The following is an 18,713-nucleotide window of genomic DNA, read 5'->3' as shown; positions in this document are numbered from 1 at the left end:
ATTCTCCCCGGTCTCCCCTAATGACCTCTCTGAACTCCTCATAGGAATGAAAACTGCCACCTGCACTCTTGACCCCATCCCCTCCAGCTTTGTCAAAGCCTCCCTCCCTGCTCTCTCTCCACTTATCATTGCAAAAATAAACTCCTCCCTGTCTACAGGCATCGTCCCACCATCCCTCAAAATTGCTGCTGTTACCCCCATTCTAAAAAAACCTGGTCTAAACCCTGACACACAAAATAACTTCAGACCCATCTCCAACCTACCCTTTCTGTCAAAAGTTTTGGAACGCACTGTAGCCGCTCAACTCAAACATCACCTCTCTGCCAATAACCTGTATGAAACATTCCAATCCGGATTCCGCTCCAACCACAGCACTGAAACTGCTCTCCTCAAAATCACCAACGACCTTCTCCTCTCCTCTGACGCTGGCAACCTCAACATTCTCGTCCTCCTCGACCTCAGCGCTGCCTTTGACACCATCGATCACACCATCCTCCTCACCCGACTTGAATCCACCTTCAACGTTACCGGCACTGCCCTCTCTTGGATTAAATCATACCTCTCTGACAGATGCCAGTTCATCTCCATCAATAACTGCAAATCCCCCACTGCTCCCCTCCCCCAAGGTGTCCCCCAAGGTTCAGTTCTTGGCCCCCTCCTCTTCATCCTTTACCTGTCCCCCCTCGGTCACTTAATCCGCCGTCATGGTCTCCAATTCCACTGCTTCACCGATGACATCCAGCTTTTCATCTCCACCAAGTCCGTCTCCACCGACACCCACTCTATCCTGACAAACTGCATCTCTGAAATAAAATCCTGGCTTCAAATCAACTTCCTCAAACTTAACTGTGATAAATCTGAAATAATCATCATTGGCCCAAAAACGCTCACAAAATCCACCCATAACTTTGCCCTCAACATCGACGGTATCCCAGTATCCACCTCCCCTCTCATCCGGAATCTTAGCGTCATCTTTGACCAAACCCTCTCCTTCGACAAATACACTAAACAGATCACAAAGACAGCCTTCTTTCACCTGAAAAACATCGCCCGTCTCCGCTCATCCCTCTCCTCCACGGCTGCAGAAACCCTCATCCACGCCTTCATCACCTCCCGTCTGGACTACTGCAATAGCCTCCTCTATAGTTCACCCTCAACAATCACCAATAAACTCCAATACATTCAGAACTCCGCTGCCCGTCTACTCACCCATTCCCGGACCCGCGACCACATCACCCCCGTCCTTTACAAGCTTCACTGGCTCCCCATCTCCCAGTACAAAATCCTCCTCTTGACCTACAAAGCCCTCCATAACCTGGCCCCATCCTACCTGGCTGACCTCCTCTCCAGACACACTCCCACCCGCAACCTCCGCTTTGCTGGTACCAACCTCCTGACCCCCCCCCCCCCCCCCCCCCATCCGGACCAAATTCAGATCCTGGGGCGACAGGGCCTTCTCCATCGCTGCTCCCACCCTCTGGAACTCACTACCTCACACCATCAGAGACTCCTCCTCACTCACCACATTCAAAACATCACTCAAGACCCACCTGTTCAGCACTGCATTCAACATTCAACCCACAGCATTTAACCCCTGACTATCACTTCTCCTTCTCCCTCCTTTTGCTTTAAATATTTCCCTATTGATTCTTGTCTTTTTGCAATTGTTGTTTTCATGTTTTGTTATGCATTATGTTTTGCACTCTGTCAAAGCGCCTTTGGGCTTCATGAAAAGCGCTATACAAAATAAATGAATTATTATTATTATTATTACTAGGGCATGCCCGTACTATATATATATCTAAAATTATATCCCCCCCCCTATTTACATGAAATGGTTTGGTCCAAAGCGAACGGCTTGCGAGTGGTGACAATCCCCCCCCTCTATTTACATGCAATGGTTCGGTCCAAAGCGAACGGCTTCCGGAGTTTGGTAAAGAAATCGCCATCGCGTACACAAACGCGCAGGAAAGCGAATGAATCGCAAATTCGTTTTTATTAGTTGTAAAACATAATGCCCAATTATTCAATTAGCGCCAACGTATTTTGGCTGTTTGCAATTTAATCGCAAGGCAAAGTAGAAAGAGAAGAGGGAAAAAAAGAAAAGCCTTGCCTTGCTGCAAACAGCTGCTGCAAACAACAACAACAGGGAAGGCTGCACTGTCCGGAAGTTGGCATATCGCAGTTACGATTATTTTAGTGTTAATGGCCAATTATTCAATTAGCGCCAACGTATTTTGGCTGTTTGCAATTTAATCGCAAGGAAAAGTAGAAAGAGAAGAGGGAAAAAAAGAAAAGCCTTGCATTAACGCATTAACGCTTGCATTGCATTAACGGTTCGGCACACGTGATAGCTCGCTGCTCTCTGATTGGTTGAAGCGTTTTTTGGACATAGCTCGGTAGGTACTTGTCCGATTAATTTCAAACCTTGAAAAGGCACATCCTCGGGTCCCCAGCAATATACCTGGCAAGTTTCAAGTATATCGGACCCGTGGTTGTCGAGAAACAGCGGTCACAGACACACAGACAGACACACAGAGATTGCTGGAATTATAGATAGATTATTAAAGGGTTGTAAAAGATTGGTAAGTGGTAAGGTAATTATAAGTGGTTCTAAAAGGTAATTGTAACGGGATTTGTTTGTTTCTAGGCTTTGCCTATGTCATATTACAAATGCCAAACTGAACCACTTCCTCCAGACATGGGTGCGATTTTGTATTACATTTTTTGGATAGTGAGGAGTTTCCTTGTCTCGATATCTAGGTTTTTGATTTGCACTTATTGCCAGTTTACTCTTCCGCAGCTGTATTGGAACACTGGTATTGCTAATTGGTTTATGGCTTTTATTTTGTTAGTCGGGGAAAGGTATGTTTTCAGGGTCAGCCTCGTTCTGCACAGGTATTCTTTGGTAATTGTTTTGCGCATTTTTATGACGAATTTTGTGGTCCTCTCCTACTCCAAGGTATTTGTAAGTTGGGTTGTTGTTTACCTCCTGTATTGTTGTATCTCGGTCGATTTTTATGCTGTCCCTTTTTGATGGTCTACCTTGCACGAATGCGCACTTGGCACACTTATTTAGTCCAAATTACATTTGGATGTCGTTGGAGTAGGCCCCTACAAAAAAATAATAATAATAATTGATTTCCTCAAAATGCCAAGAGTCAATTACATGTAGATGTACCAAGAACAGCATCAAAGGAATAAAAATGAAAGTAATAGCTAATTCAGCAGATACCTTCAGTCTGGCTTCTACCGAGGCCTTCTTCCGTGCTTCTCGCTTGCGATATTGGTCCAACTGAAAGCCAAAAGAAAAAGTGGTGACAGTATGTAAACCAATGAACAGAGGCAGCTGTAATTTCTTCCTATGATTAGAAAGTAGGAATAACAATAACAATTTTTGCCTTGTCAAGTTGATCCGGTCTTTGCAGCATTGCGGCAACTCGCTTCACAGCCACGTCCAGAGCCTGTTCATCTATGCCCTCCATCTTGTTGGGCTCGATACCGCCACCCACTGCCGAAGACAAAAGTTTGCCACTACTTTAACACGTGCATTTCCAATCTGTACAAAACACTTTTAAACTTGTCCCAAATCACAACCAAGGTCTTTTAAATGTATACATTCTCCCACATCCTTCCAATGCCACTCCCCTCTCACCCACCCCCACACCCACGCTCATGCAGAAGGTTGTACATATTGCCATGTACCTCCAGGCAGCAGTCTGCAATACGCTAAAAGTGTAACTCCTCGGATACAAGATCCCACCGGATGAGGTCAAGTAAAAATCCAATCCACCCCCGAAGGTGAACAGAGGTTCTCTTTTCAAATCTGTGTGTGAGCAGCACGATAGCTCAAAAAGCTATGGACTGATTCAGACAAATATGGTGGGCAGGTTGGGAAGATCCGGATCAGAGTATTTTTTTTAATTTTTGTTATTGCTTCATCACCATTGAGAGATAGCGCCAAAAAGATATAAACAGTATTGCATGATATGTCAAAAAGCTGTGGACGAGCTATGACAAAACTTGGTGGATGAGTTGGTCAGGTGACAGAGACAAGCCGATTCGATTTTGGCTCAGGTCCGAATCCAGACCTGGCCTATCAGTGTGATACAAAACGTAAACTGTTCAGCCTGGTGGAGGTATGCGCTCTACGGTGTCTCGTTCCAGTTTTCAAAATCACCAAATCGAAATGTTCAATGAGATTTGAAGTTGAACTTGATGGGAACACAAAACAGTCAATGAAGCACATGGTAAAACATCTAGTGAAACACCAAATTATTACATTGTTAATCAATCGGAAAATAGCATTGATATCAATGATTCAAGATTATGAAGTTTTTCACAAAGAAATGTTGAGAATTTCTCATGAACACATGATACACAGTAAGAAGAAATAATATGAGTCCATGGTCGATTTATAGGTACAAAGGTATGAATTTGCAATAAGTTCACCGTTCAGGATGCAAGGTGACCGATGCTGATAGCTCACCTACTCTTCGCGAAAGACGTGGGATTTTTAACGTCCACCAACGAATGCTAGCAGATGGGACACCCGGCTTATGAGTGCACTTTATGATGCGGGATGGCAATCGAACCCAGATAAGACAGCTTAAAGTACGAACCCTCCCAAAGATGTACCTGCACAGTAACGAGAGAGGATATAAGCCTCGCTTCCGGTCTCTACAACCAAGTAGGTACAGGTAAGTAAGACTAAAACTAAAAGCGTTAACCGAGTACCGTGTACAATCCTGCCGGACAAACGTCATCAACAACAATGTATTTCATTATAACTATAAGGACATTGATTAACAGGCCTGGAAAAAACCCCAAACTTCAATACGAACACATCGATGTGATGAGTAATATTACTAATCAAATAAATACAACCACAAATACTGCTACAAACTACATCTCTGTCACGCTCATCGTCATTCGTCATACCTGTGAGTGCGAGCTTGGACTTGGAGATGTTCCAGGGAGTTCAATTAGCAAGCGGCAAGCTAGCGCTCGCCAACCCAGGCGTTCCGTATTAACAATTTCGAATGGAGTGCTTGCTCGAATGCTTGAGCCATTTGCCGAGCGCTCCACAAGAAACTTGGCAACTGAACACACCCCAGTAATCGAAGTAACTGTAAGTAATCTTTCCAATCGCAAATAGTTCTGTACGTTTAATGCAAGTTTAATCTGATATGATTAAATTGTGATAGTGCATATATAAACGGAGAAGTGGCGGTGCGTTCAAATTTATATCTTGCCCTTAATTTTGCACCGCTGATGATACTTCCATCTTTTACACCTTCCCATTACGTAAGATGAAATTACACCTTCACATTCCAAAACAAAACGCCGAACATACACTGTGGGCTAAAAATACGAAGTATATAATACATTTGTTTTCACATAGTGACGCACAACTACCAAAAATTAAATATACGATGAATATGCGGGATATCCATTAAATCAGTATTAACATGTTTATCTATTATCATTCTGGACATTTCAACCTATCTTGTCTATTTTTTCGATTTAATCTTTGTTACCTTTTCTGTGATTTTTTTCCCGTCAATTATTACTGTCTAAATGTTTTAAGCGATGCTTGTTCGAAGTTCAGCGATGCTGGCATTCCAAATCTGTGGTTTAACGTAGATAACGTTAATTCATCATTGTATGTTTGATAGACGTTAATAGTTTCGAGGGAAAGCTAGATAGTACGGGGAGGGTTGTTATTAACCTGTATTTAGACGTTTTCTGTTTGATATTAATGTGGGCGTCGCCGCTAAATGATAACTGTGGCTGTGGGGATATTTCAATGGCGGGAAGGATTTGATCAGGTTTTTACTTTCCCATTAGGTTATCCTTTCGGATTACTAGCGAAGAGTGGTCGTCAGTGGGAAGTAAGTACTGGATGGACACTTGGAGTACTGGAAGTTAAGAGTGAGACTTTCAAAATTCGCAGCTGACATCAACCTTCCACTTCCAGAGTAAGTACAGTAATAGTTAATACTAATAGTCAATAGTACTAGTACCGACTGCAAAGCCGCAATGATCCGGCGAAGCCAAAGCCTCTTGCCACTATTTTACCCATCACGATGGCATCAGTGGGTTAGGTAGTTGGTAGGTGTAGTAGGTACCGTACCTGGTAAGACTTGGTAAAAGAGAAGAGCAGACAGTCCTCCCCAATACCTACATACAATAAATGTCACGAAGCTTAAGGAAGTAACTATACGATGTGCTAGCTTAGGGCCTATTTTAAGAAATTTTAACTGGGCTTAACATACGTTTTCACAGTACGTGTGTAGTCTTCTAACTTCAGTCGCTGTCAGGACTGGTTCTCTCCGGGCACTGCGGCTTCCTCCACCAGAAGAAGTTAGCTTGCAGTAAGATCAGTGCCGACAGATCGGACGATAGCGCCGTTTCAACGGCAATGTTGTGTGACTGTCGTTAATCAAACCGTGTCGATGGCGCTGATTGGCTGACCTAAGCTGATCGCTGATTGGTCAGCTCACAAAATTTCGCAAATTCAGATCTAAAATGACACCATTTGCATTCTGGATGAGATTAAAATTGATAAAATTTACTTCTTGATTAATTCGGTGAATTCCGTCTCAACTTCGGATATTTCCGGCCGTGAAAAACTATCCCCTACGGCCGCGAGATTTCTAAAAAATAATTCGTCAATTTTAGAATATTTGACGCCGTTTTCAGCCTCCGAAACACGTAATAAGCTTTTTTGAAGTATTTTTTCAAATGCTCGAATCTCATTGGTTCCGGTGTTTGGTGATGATTTTCGTTTAAGATAACCAGGCCCGTGCAGGCCGAGGTTGGTCTTAAAGTATTTTAATTACAGATTAGAGGTGCATAAGATTGTGAATCAAACAAAGACGGGTGAAACAAACTCCTATGGAACTTTTTCAAATTTGTTATGCATACTTCCGCATCTGCAAGATGGCGGCCTCCATTGAGCGATTTGGTGCGTCAAAGCTTCGAAATTCTCAAGCCAAGGGATCCAGCATAATCTGTTTTTTCAACATAATACGTACGCGCTCATTGACAACACCGGCTTCGCCGGCTACTAGTACCCGACTGCAAAGCCGCAATGAGCCGGCGAAGCCAAAGCCTCTTGCCACTATTTTACCCATCACTATGGCATCAGTAGGTTAGGTAGTTGGTAGTAGGTAGGTGTAGTAGGTACCGTACCTCGTTCAAAATGACACCATTTGCATTCTGGATGAGATTAAAATTGATAAAATTTACTTCTTGATTAATTCGGTGAATTTCGTCTCAACTTCGGATATTTCCGGCCGTGAAAAACTATCCCCTTCGGCCGCGAGATTTCAAAAAAATAATTCTTCGTCAATTTTAGAATATTTGACGCCGTTTACACCCTCCGAAACGTGCTAATAAGCCTTTTTGAAATATTTTTTCATATGCTCGAATCTCATTGGTTCTGGTGTTTGGTGACAATTTTCGTTGAAAATAACGAGGTTGGTCTTAAAGTATTATAATTACAAATTAGAGGTGCATAAGATTGTGAATCAAACAAAGACGGGTGAAACAAACTCTGATTGAACTTTTTCGCAATTTTGTTATGTATACTTCCACATCCGGAAGATGGCGGCCTCCATTGAGTGATTTGGTTTTTGAAATATTTTTTCAAATGCTCGAAATCTCATTGGTTCCGGTGTTTGGTGACGATTTTCGTTGAAGATAACCAGGCCCGTGCAGGCCGAGGTTGGTCTTAAAGTATTTAATTACAAATTAGAGGTGCATAAAATTGTGGATCAAACAAAGACGGGTGAAACAAACTCCTATTGAACTTTTTTCCATTTGTTATGCATACTTCCGCATCCGCAAGATGGCGGCCTCCATTGAGCGATTTGGTGCGACAAAGCTTGGAAATTCTCAAGCCAAGGGATCCAGCAAAATCTGGCTTTTCAACATAATACGTTCGCGTTCATTGACAACACCGGCTTCGCCGGCTATTATAGTAAAGAAGGCTGTGGTTATCAGATTCAGGAGAACCGATTCGATTCAATGCTGGACAAGACAGAGCCAAACGAACGATCCATATGAACGGAGATTGGTTTGGCCATCTATACTATAAGTGTGTGTGTGTGTGTGTGTGTGTGTGTGTGTGTGTGTGTGTGTGTGTGTGTGTGTGTGTGTGTGTGTGTGTGTGTGTGTGTGTGTGTGTGTGTGATTAGGATGTAAATAATTAGGACTGTGACCTGTGAGAGCAACCACACACAGCTCTCAACTTGTCAATATATTACAACATCTAGATTCTAGGCAGACGTATGTTAGCACAGGGAGCGACAGTTGGTAGATTAAAACAAGTTTTCTTGAATATCACAAAAAGACACCACATCGAATTAGTAAAATACAATACGAATAGTAAAAATATTATTCATGAGATCTTTATGTAAATACAGTACAATATAAGAATTAAATACACTACAATTCAATGTTGCTCGGATACGGGAGCATGCCAAAAACCGTTATAGGTGACAGAACATTAGAAATACAGTTTGATCCAGAGGTAGCTGGTATGGTCATGCTGGCTGGTAGATATGGTTTATTTAAGGTAAGATGTGCATGATTTAATGTGTTATCATATGATGGAGTGTGTAAGGAAAGTTATAAATATATTGTTGCGGATTTGAGAATCCTTTGTTGTAAATATCACCCTCTGTAAATAGTGTAATGATCCTTGTAAATACCTCCGTTAAGTGTAAAGGTCAAAGGTCGTCCTCTTAGTTAATCCATCGCAAGCACGTAGGCCACCATATACCCTTCTAAATAGTTATTTCTTATTCTATGTAGTTTAAGGCTCTGTTTCCCACTGGTTGACCCTGCATTGCACCGAATTGAAATAAGATAGATCCCTCCGATGCCCCCATGGCCTCTTCAAAGTGCCAGTAAGTTTGGGCGGTTTTCTTCACCCCAAGACTCCATTACGCACGCGGTCAACTTGGGGAAGAAGGGCGTGGCCGGCCCATTGTCTTCAGGAGGTGGAGCCAGGAAGCCCTTGCGCCCAACCAGGACTCGGTGGGCATGCCTTGGTAAGGTGTGCTCATGGCTTGGTAGGGCGTGGCTATATAACCCGCGGCGTGACGCCCCCACCTCAGACGATTGAGGAAGGAGATGACCGAAGCAGATGACCGAGGAAGCCCCACGAGCAGATGAGTAAGGAGTCCACCGCAGCGGAAACCACCGCAGTTTTGACCACCGCAGCTTTGAGCTTTGACGGCAGTTGCGGCCGCGAAGCAACGCCGCCGTGCGAACACGCTTGAGGAGGGTCGGCGGCTGCTCACCTCGAGCCGCGTCATCACACCAACCGGGCCCGCATCCTTCCCGCCGTGTGATCCCACCTTCTCGTCCGTCCAGCCATCCACCTCCTGCCATTCATTCCTGCTTCATTCCCCGTGTAAGTCTGATTGTCGTCTGTCCTTCGTGTTGTCCCTGGGAATAAGTAAGACTGTATAGGTAAGTTAATAATTGCACTGTCTTCTTCTCCTTTAGGCTATGAGCCAGACCCCCCAAATTGACCGGTCGGTACCATACAGATTGAGTAAGGCTCATTGTGATTTTTAGCAAGATATATGTCCCTAGATATGAAAAAAAAGTGATAGCAGTGTATAACTCTCGGCCATCTCTGTGTTATCACCCGAAATATTATTATACGCCTGCTTCGCTTCGCCAAAAAATGTGATATTTGCTAAAATTGGAATAAATATGTTTTTAAGGACCACAGAGTGTCGAGATCGAGATCGTATTTGTTCGAGAGATCATGATAAACCTAGTGTGGAGCAAGTCTGCATGCATTGTGAAATATAATGTAGCTGATGTTACAAACCTACTTTAGGATACTAGCTAATACCAAAAATTACACTGAGATACCAAAAGTAGTAGACGAATAAACCTAAAATGTTCAAAAGCTGTTTCGTTCCAAAATATCAAAATTAGGGGGTATGGTTGATCATATTTTGAACTTTGCCAAAATATGTGCCCCAAACAACCACCATATTACAAAGTAATGATATATTCCAATGCAGTGGTTCCTTGCGAAGATTTTGAGGGGTCAAATGTTACTCTGGGAGTTTTCATTTTTGAAATATTGACAAAAATGTACAATGTGAATTCTGAACTCGAAGCGATTTCGACCACTTTTTCACTAAATTTTACATATTTTTTGTCATTATATCAATATTTTGATAAATAACCCCCACAAATGTTCTATATTTCTATTACTATATTAGTTAGCATCCAGTATGCAAATTATTGGCACTCTGTGGTCCTTAAAAACATATTTATTCCAATTTTAGCAAATATCACATTTTTTGGCGAAGCGAAGCAGGCGTATAATAATATTTCGGGTGATAACACAGAGATGGCCGAGAGTTATACACTGCTATCACTTTTTTTTCATATCTAGGGACATATATCTTGCTAAAAATCACAATGAGCCTTACTCCATCTGTATGGTACCGACCAACCCCCTTGGCTCATAGCCTATAATAATATTTCGGGTGATAACACAGAGATGGCCGAGAGTTATACACTGCTATCACTTTTTTTTCATATCTAGGGACATATATCTTGCTAAAAATCACAATGAGCCTTACTCCATCTGTATGGTACCGACCAACCCCCTTGGCTCATAGCCTACTTCTGTCTTTATTTTCGTATTCTTCCTCCTCCTTGGTTCCTTTGATTGTGTAAATAGTAATTGGTTAATAAATCCCTGTTCTTCCTACCTTGCCTTCTTTCCTTTACATCCGTTTCGTTTTCGTGATTTCCCCATTGAATACCTGTGGCACGATTTGGCCAACGTTCAAAATCGGGTCTAGTAATTGCTAATGGTTCGAGCCGCGGCTGCTAATCCGCTCGGCAAATAACATCTTGTCCGTGGTCTCGAACGAGGTTGCTCACCTGCCTCTCTGGAGGGAGCTGGGCAGCTTCAGGACTCATGTCGGTCAGTTGCAGACAAGGGGACTAATCCCCCCTTGGTAAGGGGAAAAAGGGCCGACGGTGAGATCCGTAACAATATGATAATACATTAAATCCAATTGCAAGTAAAGTTGGAATAAGTGATGTTGCATTGATGAGTTGACTGACTGCCTGGATGCAACTGAGGTTGTGGATCTACTGATGTACCATCTATTGGTGTGGATCCATGATTGAGGTTGTGGATCCGCCGTTTGGAGAGGTCCTGGGCTGAAAGGATCGAAACCTCGAGGAAGGACGGTGCCCAGCTGATGATCCGTGCATTCGGGAAACTAGTTAATTGCTTACAGGTTCAGGTTCTTGCTTTACGTAAGGGGACCATGTTTTGAGGTTTACAATTTAAATAAAGTTGAATATGGGATGTTGTGAAATTAACATCATTTACAACAATCCTTTAAATTATTTATATTTAAGTTTAGGAACAACCAATACTGTACAATTAATTAAATGCATTTTAATATAAGAATTGAATGAGAGAATTGAATTGATTGAATAAGAATATATATAAGATTTAATAAGAATAAGAGAATAATTGAATTGAATAAGAATTGAATTAAATTAAATAATCTCTCCAACTCTCTGGGAAATCCTCTCTATCTCTTTGCTGATGACTTCACTCTCTGCCGCTCCATCCCTCAGATCGGCAGTCTGCAGCCTCATCACTCTCTGCAGACCTGGACAAAATCACAGACTGGGCAAACAAGTGGAACATGTCTTTCAATCCTGACAAATCTCACACTCTCACTATGTCTCTCCAAAAATACAGACTGAACAACCCTCCCATATACTTTCTCAACAATCCTCTCCAAGAAATTCTGTCACTCAAACTTTTGGGTCTATCTCCCATGATCTTTCCGAGGAAAACCACATTTCCAAGCTGGCATCCTCCATCGTGCGAAGTCCTTTCTTGGCACACCTGAGCTCCTCACCACATACAAGGCTTTCATCCACAGCTCAATGGAATACTGCTCTCCCCTCTGGGCTGGTGCTCCTGCCTCACACTTAGCTCGGCTTCACGCTGTTGAAACTAAACCATTCAGAATCATTGGAATCTCCTGCGATGAAGCTAACACCGAGGGCCTTTCACTCGCTCACCGCAGGCAGGTTGGTGGTCTTTCTGTCTTCTACCGACTCCTCTCCGGCCTTGCTCCCACAGCTCTGTCTGTGCTTTGTCCCCCAAATATTCCTGAAGGATGCACAAGATCCGCCTGCAACCCTCTTCTGGTGAAACTGGCAAAATCAAGACTCTCTGCTCACCTTCACTCTTTCATTCCCCTTTTCTCCCGCCTCTGGAACAAACTCCCTCACTCTCTTCAATCCCACTCCTCCCTCCAGCTCTTTAAAACAGCTGTTCACCACCATCTCTTATCTGCCCCCATCCAAAACCTTGATCTTTTCTGCCCCCGTTAATTCACCCCAGATACACTTTTTTGAAATACCGACTTCTTTCCTGGAAGTCCTAGAAGTGTCCATGTGTTTTTTTTGTTTTTTTACCTCTCCCACCCACTCCCCCTTCCCATGCCTTCTCCTCCCCCCCAAGCCCTCTCCCTCCCACAGATCTCCCATGTCCCTGCTTTCAAATGTTGTACTTGTGTGCTTCCCTGTCTCTCCCCATCTTGTCTCCCGCTCCCTTTATCATATGTTTTATGTGTCAGTTTGCCTTTTTGTGATCAATGTTAGCTCTTACATTAGCCTCGATCTTATATACAAAAAAACAAACAAAAATAATAATTGAAAATCAGAAGAGAATTGAGGAACAAAAATAAAAAAAACAAGGTGTGTGTGTGTGTCATGGAAACTAAAGAATTAATTACATGTAAAACCTCAAATATAGTTTACCTATTGACCTGTAGCAAATGTGCGATGCAATATGTTGGTGCATTGATGGGTTGACTGACTGCCTGGACGCAACTGAGGTTGTGGATCTACTGATGTACCATCTATTGATGTGGATCCATGATCGAGGTTGTGGATCCGCCGTTTGGAGAGGTCCTGGGCTGAAAGGATCGAAACCTCGAGGAAGAACGGTGCCAAGCTGATGATCCATGCAATCGGGAAACTAGTCAATTGCTTACGAGTTAACGTTCTTGCTTTAGGTGGAGAAACTATGTTTGAGATTTGCAATTTCAATAAAGTTGAATGTGGGATGTTGTGAAATTAACATCATTTACAACAATTATTTATATTTAGGTTTAGGAGCAACCGATACTGTACAATTAATTAAGAGTGTGTGTGTGTGTGTGTGTGTGTGTGTGTGTGTGTGTGTGTGTGTGTGTGTGTGTGTGTGTGTGTGTGTGTGTGTGTGTGTGTGTGTGTGTGTGTGTGTGTGTGTGTGTGTGTGTGTGTGTGTGTGTGTGTGTGTGTGTGTGTGTGTGTGTGTCAGTCAGTCAGTCATAAGTTATCATGCTGCCACGAAAATGGTCCAACTTTAAATATCCGATGCTTTTGTGTTTTCCATGGATGGAAGAAATTCCCTGCAATGGAATTACAGTCTAAGCTCTATGCGGCTCAGTTCTTCGGCTTCACACCCCATGCAGTCGTGGATTGTTTGCACAACGCCATGCAAGAATGCCTCTTTGAAACCATCCAGTTATGTGAGCGGTACTTGTTTAGCCACCTTCCTCCTGGTGTTACAGAAAATGAGGTGCGGACTGGCACAGAGTGGCTGCTTCAGCACATGCAGGTATGGTGAACCTTTCAGCATTATTATTTACCTCCGCCACCGGAGGTGGATGGAGATGATATTTTCACCCCTGTCTGTTTACCTCCGTCGCCAAAGATGGATGGTGGTTATGTTTTCACCCTTGTTTGTCTCTGTTTGTCTGTCTGTGAACAAGATATCTCAACAAGTTGTGGATGGATTCAGATGAAATTTGGCGGAGAGGTAGTGAATGTGACGAGGACTAAATGGATAGATTTTGGTGAAGATCTGGATTCGGATCCGGCTACTAGAATTTTTTAAGTGATTCTTCACCATTGGGAGAAATGGCCAAAATGATATATAGCAGGATATCTCAAAAAGTTGTGGATGGATTTGGCCGTAATTTGGTGGATCGGTTGGGTGTGTGAAAAGGAAGAATCGATTACGTTTTGGTGAAGAATCCGGATCCGGCTAGTATAATTTTTTAAGTGATTCTTCACCATTGGGAGATCGAGCCAAAAGCGATGCATAGCATTAAAAAAGTTATGGACGAGTTATGACGAAACTTGGGGGATGCGTTGCTTAGGTGACAAGAACAAGCCGATTAGATTTTGGTTCAGGTCCGAATCCAGATCCGGCCCATCAGTGGGATACAAAACATAAACTGTTCAGCCTGGCAGAGGTATGCGCTCTACCGAGTGCCGTTCTAGTTCTTATTGCTATATTGTTCTGTCCATTTCTCATCGATATGCAGTAATAGCGAAGATTGAAGTTGGTTTCAGGGTGTAGTACTGGTGAAAAATTGAGAAAACTACATAGGTACCTTTGAGAGGCCTTTACACAAAAACAAAGTCAAGTTAATATCTAATTTTCAGTTTTTCTTGAAAGATATAATCTTGGCTTTAACTCAGACCAGTTTCAACGCTTCTTTGTCATATTACATGCATATAATTTGCATAAATGAGACCGTCAATAAAAAACAAGGAAAAACAAAGAACACATTTCTACTTCTATCTTCTATGTCACCTATCATTCTTTTCACACAAAACTTGGTACATGTATTATACATGTGTTACTCTACTACGTGATGAGAGGATTTTGTGAAATTATGTCAAATGTTCACTAATTAGCTAATTATGCCAATTACCAGATAAAACTTGGTTGTCCTTCAATAAAGCCACAATGGCTACTCCTATAAACAAAAGCCTTCATCATTTTAAAGGAAGTGATATTCTGAATATCCTGTCCAAATTTCAGCCCAAAAGAATGATGCAAATTAAAGTTATAACAAATAATTCTACTTCCGGTTATTGAGGGGCATGTATGATGTTAGAAAATTTGAATTTTTCAATAATTAGGGGTACTTCTATGACCTCTAATAGCATGATTCTTGTTTATAAGACTGTAAGGAAACTGTTCAGCTAAAAAAAAAAAAAAAAATATCACCTGTTCACCAGTACTACACCCTTAAGCCAAACTCGTGAATGTTTTGGGCTGTCAGAGGTGTTTTTTTTTTCACAGCAATAACAATGCAGGGCCTCACTCATGTCTTGAGATTACAGTAGATCTGAACATTATTGTATTTGCTCACTTTTCACTGCAGAGCCTTGCTGTGGTATATATAGATTGCATTAGATCTGAGAATGAATGATCTATATTAAAGTAGGTCTGCATGCAAACTCGTGCACTCACTGACACATAGACCGATTGCATCAGCCTCTCCTGTTCCTTTTGGGAACGGACATAGCCCTTCAGCTGTGCGACACGGGACTTGCTGATTCCAATGTGGGCAAGGAGATAATGTAAATGCAAGCTCAGCTATCCATAACATTGATTTGCTGCCATTAAAATGGAAGTTGTTAATAGTGATGAAAGAAAATGATAATACGTGGCCATTATTTTGCCATTCACCTTCCTTTCTCTTTTATAACTTCCCTCTCCCAAACTTCTTTCCTTCGTAATGAAAGGAAACTTTCAATACAATCTTTCCACGCCTGGAGCTCTTTCTGTTGAAGCACGTCCTGGCAGTGCCCTCCACGGTCTTGCTGCCTGAGGATGCTGTACATGCTCACACCCCTGATCAAACAGCAACCACCATGTTGTCAAATCATAGTCAACGCCAGGAGGTGGATGAGGTCCTCGATGCTGAGATTTCCGAACTGCGTCAACAATATCGGGATTTGGCAACCGTAATGTACGTCGAACGTTTCACGGCCACCATTTGGTGTTATTTACGTAAATGCTGGAATTGAGGGAAAAAAATTCTTCCAGGGATTTTTATGAAGTCAATTTGTCAGGTGCTGTCCCTGTAACAAGTAAATGGCAAATTTTGTACAAGTCTGAGGTTTCCATGTCTCCTGAAAATAAATCGATAGGGAAATGAATTACCGACGTACGAGTAAACAAGTTGCGAGATGGGCTTCATTACTAACAGCCAGTTCATTTTATGTACAAGGTATTGTAATGCAATGTTCTGTGTGGCAGGGCAAAGTTGCAAGCTGAGCAAGAGGAGCAGCGTCGCATTGAACATCAGATGGAGACTGCTCTGCGGAGAGATGACGAGTTGATGAGCTGTTTCCAACAGTGTCAATTGCAGAACCCTGGTCTGACCTTCTCCTCGTGCTTGGAGCAGGCCCAACAACTTCTTACGCAGATAGAACAGGGGCAGGAACAAGCCGATGCCATTGGCCTGTCTGTATAAGAAACCCGTGTCTGACTCTTGATTCACGACTTTCTTTTAGAATGGGAAATGTCACGTGATGGACTGACAACAACTTGTTAAGGACGACTATCAGAGGGATTCTGGAAGCTGAAACCTGTGTGAATAATCATTTGAATTTTTTTTATATTTTCTGGTTATTGTTGTTGTAATTACTGTTTATATTTTTGCTATATTCTTTTGTTCAAAGCACAATGCTGGATGGCTACGTTTTTGAACATTTAACCCAAAGGCATGTTGGGGATATTAAGCAAATAAAGATAGTTTATTTGTAAAAAAATTTTCATTGCGTAAGCATTATACTAAGGTACACAATTTGGTGTCTGTCTGACGATTTTTGACCACGATAAATTCGGTCGTTACTTATCCAATCTCAAACAAACTTGACAGGTGAACTGAGGGTCACACAATGAAGGTTGTAGCAAATTTGTTTGTCACCATCCCCAAGGGGGGTTTCCATGCCAATAGGGATGCGTGTTGAGGTGTATATCCATGTTAAGATAGCTTTATCATGGCGTTTTTCCAAGAACGCTTCAAATAACAAAACTAATGATAATAGCATAATATTAATATTGTTACAACAACAAACAGGCAGTTTTAGGCCATTTTCCCTGCAAGAGTGGGGTTTAGCCTTGCGGTCCCCATGACAATCTTCTCCATTTTGCCCTATTTTCTGCATCTCTCCTTGTTAACCCCCTTGCCCGCATTTCTTCTTCCACCATCTTTAGCCAAGTCTTTCTCGGTCTTCCCCGTCCTCTACTTCCTTCTACATTCATTTCCATCACTCTTTTCAACCAGTCACTTTCATCCTTCCTCAACACATGACCAAACCATCTCAAACTGTTTCTCTTCACAGCATCCATCACAGCCTCTATTCCCATCATCTTTCGCAATTCATCATTTGTCTTCCTCTCTCTCAACGATGCTTCACACATCCACCGAACCATTCGCATTTCCACCCTTTCCAGCCTTCGTTGCTGCATATTGTTACAAAACAATATTAATACCAATAATATCCCACTTCCCCAAGGGGTTTTTCCTCCTTGGCCAATGTAACATATTGTGCTTTACGGTAATCAGGCAGACGTCCCTGATCAGGAGCAAGGTTGGGCTTCCGGGAAGGGGAAGCGTGATGATCCGAGCGGGAGATCGGGCGTGATGGCTTGTAGGTTGAGCATTGAACGGTGATTAAACATTTTGCCTTTACTGGTCTGGCCTTTGCGTGATACACTTCAGACAAACTTCAGGTTAACGTGTATAAATAGCTCATCGTGTTTTTGTGTGGGATACCGGCCCTGGCCAGAAGTAAGAGTATCACAAACCACAAACATTTAATTACCTTTTTAAACAGTCGCTAAATGCTGTTTAACACTAAACTGAAAGAAATTTGGAGGAATCCAGCCATCATTCGATTACGTCCATGAACACACCCGATCAAAGATGTACTGTAGTCTATATACTCCAAGGGTTAATAACACGACCCTTCCTGCCGCTCCTGTAGTGAACCTTTGTCGGGGAGGGAGGGGGGGTTACTAAGAACCCAATGACCACTGACAGAACTACAAAGTTCCTTGGTTGAGATGGGAGAACCTGTCGAAAGGACAGCAGTCTCTGCAGCACTTCACAAATCTAAGCTTTATGGGAGAGTGACCAGATGGAAGCCACTCCTGAGAAAAAGGCACATAACAGCCTGCCTGGAGTTTGGAAAAAGGCACGTGAAAGACTGAGACAACAACGTGAAAGACTGAGAGCATGAGGCAAAATGTTCTGTGGTATGAGGAGAAGAAAACTGGTTAAAGGGACTTAAATCACCTTCTGGGTCTCTTTGTATTTTGAGTCTTTGGGGTCTTTTACACTCTTTTGAGTCCTCTGGATCATTAGTTATTTGGGGTATTTTGGGTCTTCGGGGTTTTTTGGGGGTCTTTCAAGATCTTTGGGATATTTTGGGTCCTCTGGATCTTTTGGGTCGTAAGGATCTTCATGGTCTTTAATAGTCTTCAGGGTATTTGTGTCTTTTGGATCTCCGGGGTCTTTCAGGTTTTTTTGTCATCTGGGTCTTTACGGGTCTTTCAGGTTTTTTGGGCCTTTAAGGGTCTTGGTGGGATTAAAGGTCTTGGGGGACTTTTTTTTTATTTATTTATTTTTTTTTTTTTTATTTTTTTTTTTTTTTTGTATACAAGATCGAGGCTCGTGAAAGAGCGAACATTAATCACACAGAAAGACAAACCGACACATAAAACATATAACATCGAGAGCGGTAGACAAGATGGGGAGAGAGGGGGAAGGACACAAACACAACATTTGAGAGCAGGGACCGAGAGACATGGAGACATCGAGAGATCTGAG

At 42.4% G+C, this 18,713-nt stretch overlaps 2 protein-coding genes and 1 long non-coding RNA gene across 9 annotated transcripts in view; 1 reads left to right on the top strand and 2 right to left on the bottom strand.

Annotated features, from left to right (window-relative positions):
* The window catches only part of EXOC3 (exocyst complex component 3), a 35,349-nt gene extending 28,889 nt beyond the window's left edge, over positions 1-6,460 (bottom strand). Inside the window, exons 1-4 of one of the 6 annotated variants that reach the window (XM_068103198.2) lie at positions 6,279-6,454; positions 4,490-4,638; positions 3,402-3,511; positions 3,236-3,295 (exon numbers count right to left, since the gene is read on the bottom strand). In XM_068103198.2, coding sequence (XP_067959299.1) covers positions 3,236-3,295; positions 3,402-3,485 — 144 coding nt within the window. In that variant the 5' untranslated portion in view covers positions 3,486-3,511; positions 4,490-4,638; positions 6,279-6,454. Of the gene's footprint in view, positions 1-3,235; positions 3,296-3,401; positions 3,512-3,705; positions 4,639-4,941; positions 5,153-6,278 lie in introns of those variants that run through there. The other 5 variants (XM_068103197.2, XM_068103202.2, XM_068103200.2 and 2 more) reach the window with 5 other exon arrangements.
* Positions 5,622-17,573, top strand: MIS12 (MIS12 kinetochore complex component). 2 transcript variants are annotated; one of them, XM_078768784.1, is made up of 4 exons: positions 5,622-5,981; positions 13,475-13,690; positions 15,616-15,842; positions 16,133-17,573. In XM_078768784.1, exons 2-4 carry the CDS (start codon positions 13,487-13,489, stop codon positions 16,347-16,349), a joined length of 648 nt encoding a protein of 215 aa, XP_078624910.1. In that variant the 5' UTR covers positions 5,622-5,981; positions 13,475-13,486; the 3' UTR covers positions 16,350-17,573. The 2 variants fall into 2 exon arrangements, with proteins under 2 accessions (XP_078624910.1, XP_067959304.2); XM_068103203.2 differs by having other exon boundaries at positions 5,766-5,894.
* On the bottom strand, positions 9,427-11,159 carry LOC144888986 (uncharacterized). Its single transcript, XR_013621517.1, has 3 exons — positions 11,119-11,159; positions 10,933-11,005; positions 9,427-9,462 (listed from the first exon to the last, which is right to left on the bottom strand). It is a non-coding gene; the product is annotated as an uncharacterized LOC144888986 (long non-coding RNA).
* Positions 17,574-18,713: the final 1,140 nt, after the last annotated feature.

This window comes from Myxine glutinosa, unplaced genomic scaffold (genome assembly GCF_964187855.1).
Source record: "Myxine glutinosa unplaced genomic scaffold, kmMyxGlut1.1 SCAFFOLD_460, whole genome shotgun sequence".
Lineage (NCBI taxonomy): Eukaryota > Metazoa > Chordata > Myxini > Myxiniformes > Myxinidae > Myxine > Myxine glutinosa.
The sequence above is the reverse complement of the archived record's forward strand: the minus strand, read 5'-3'. Positions and strand labels throughout refer to the sequence as shown.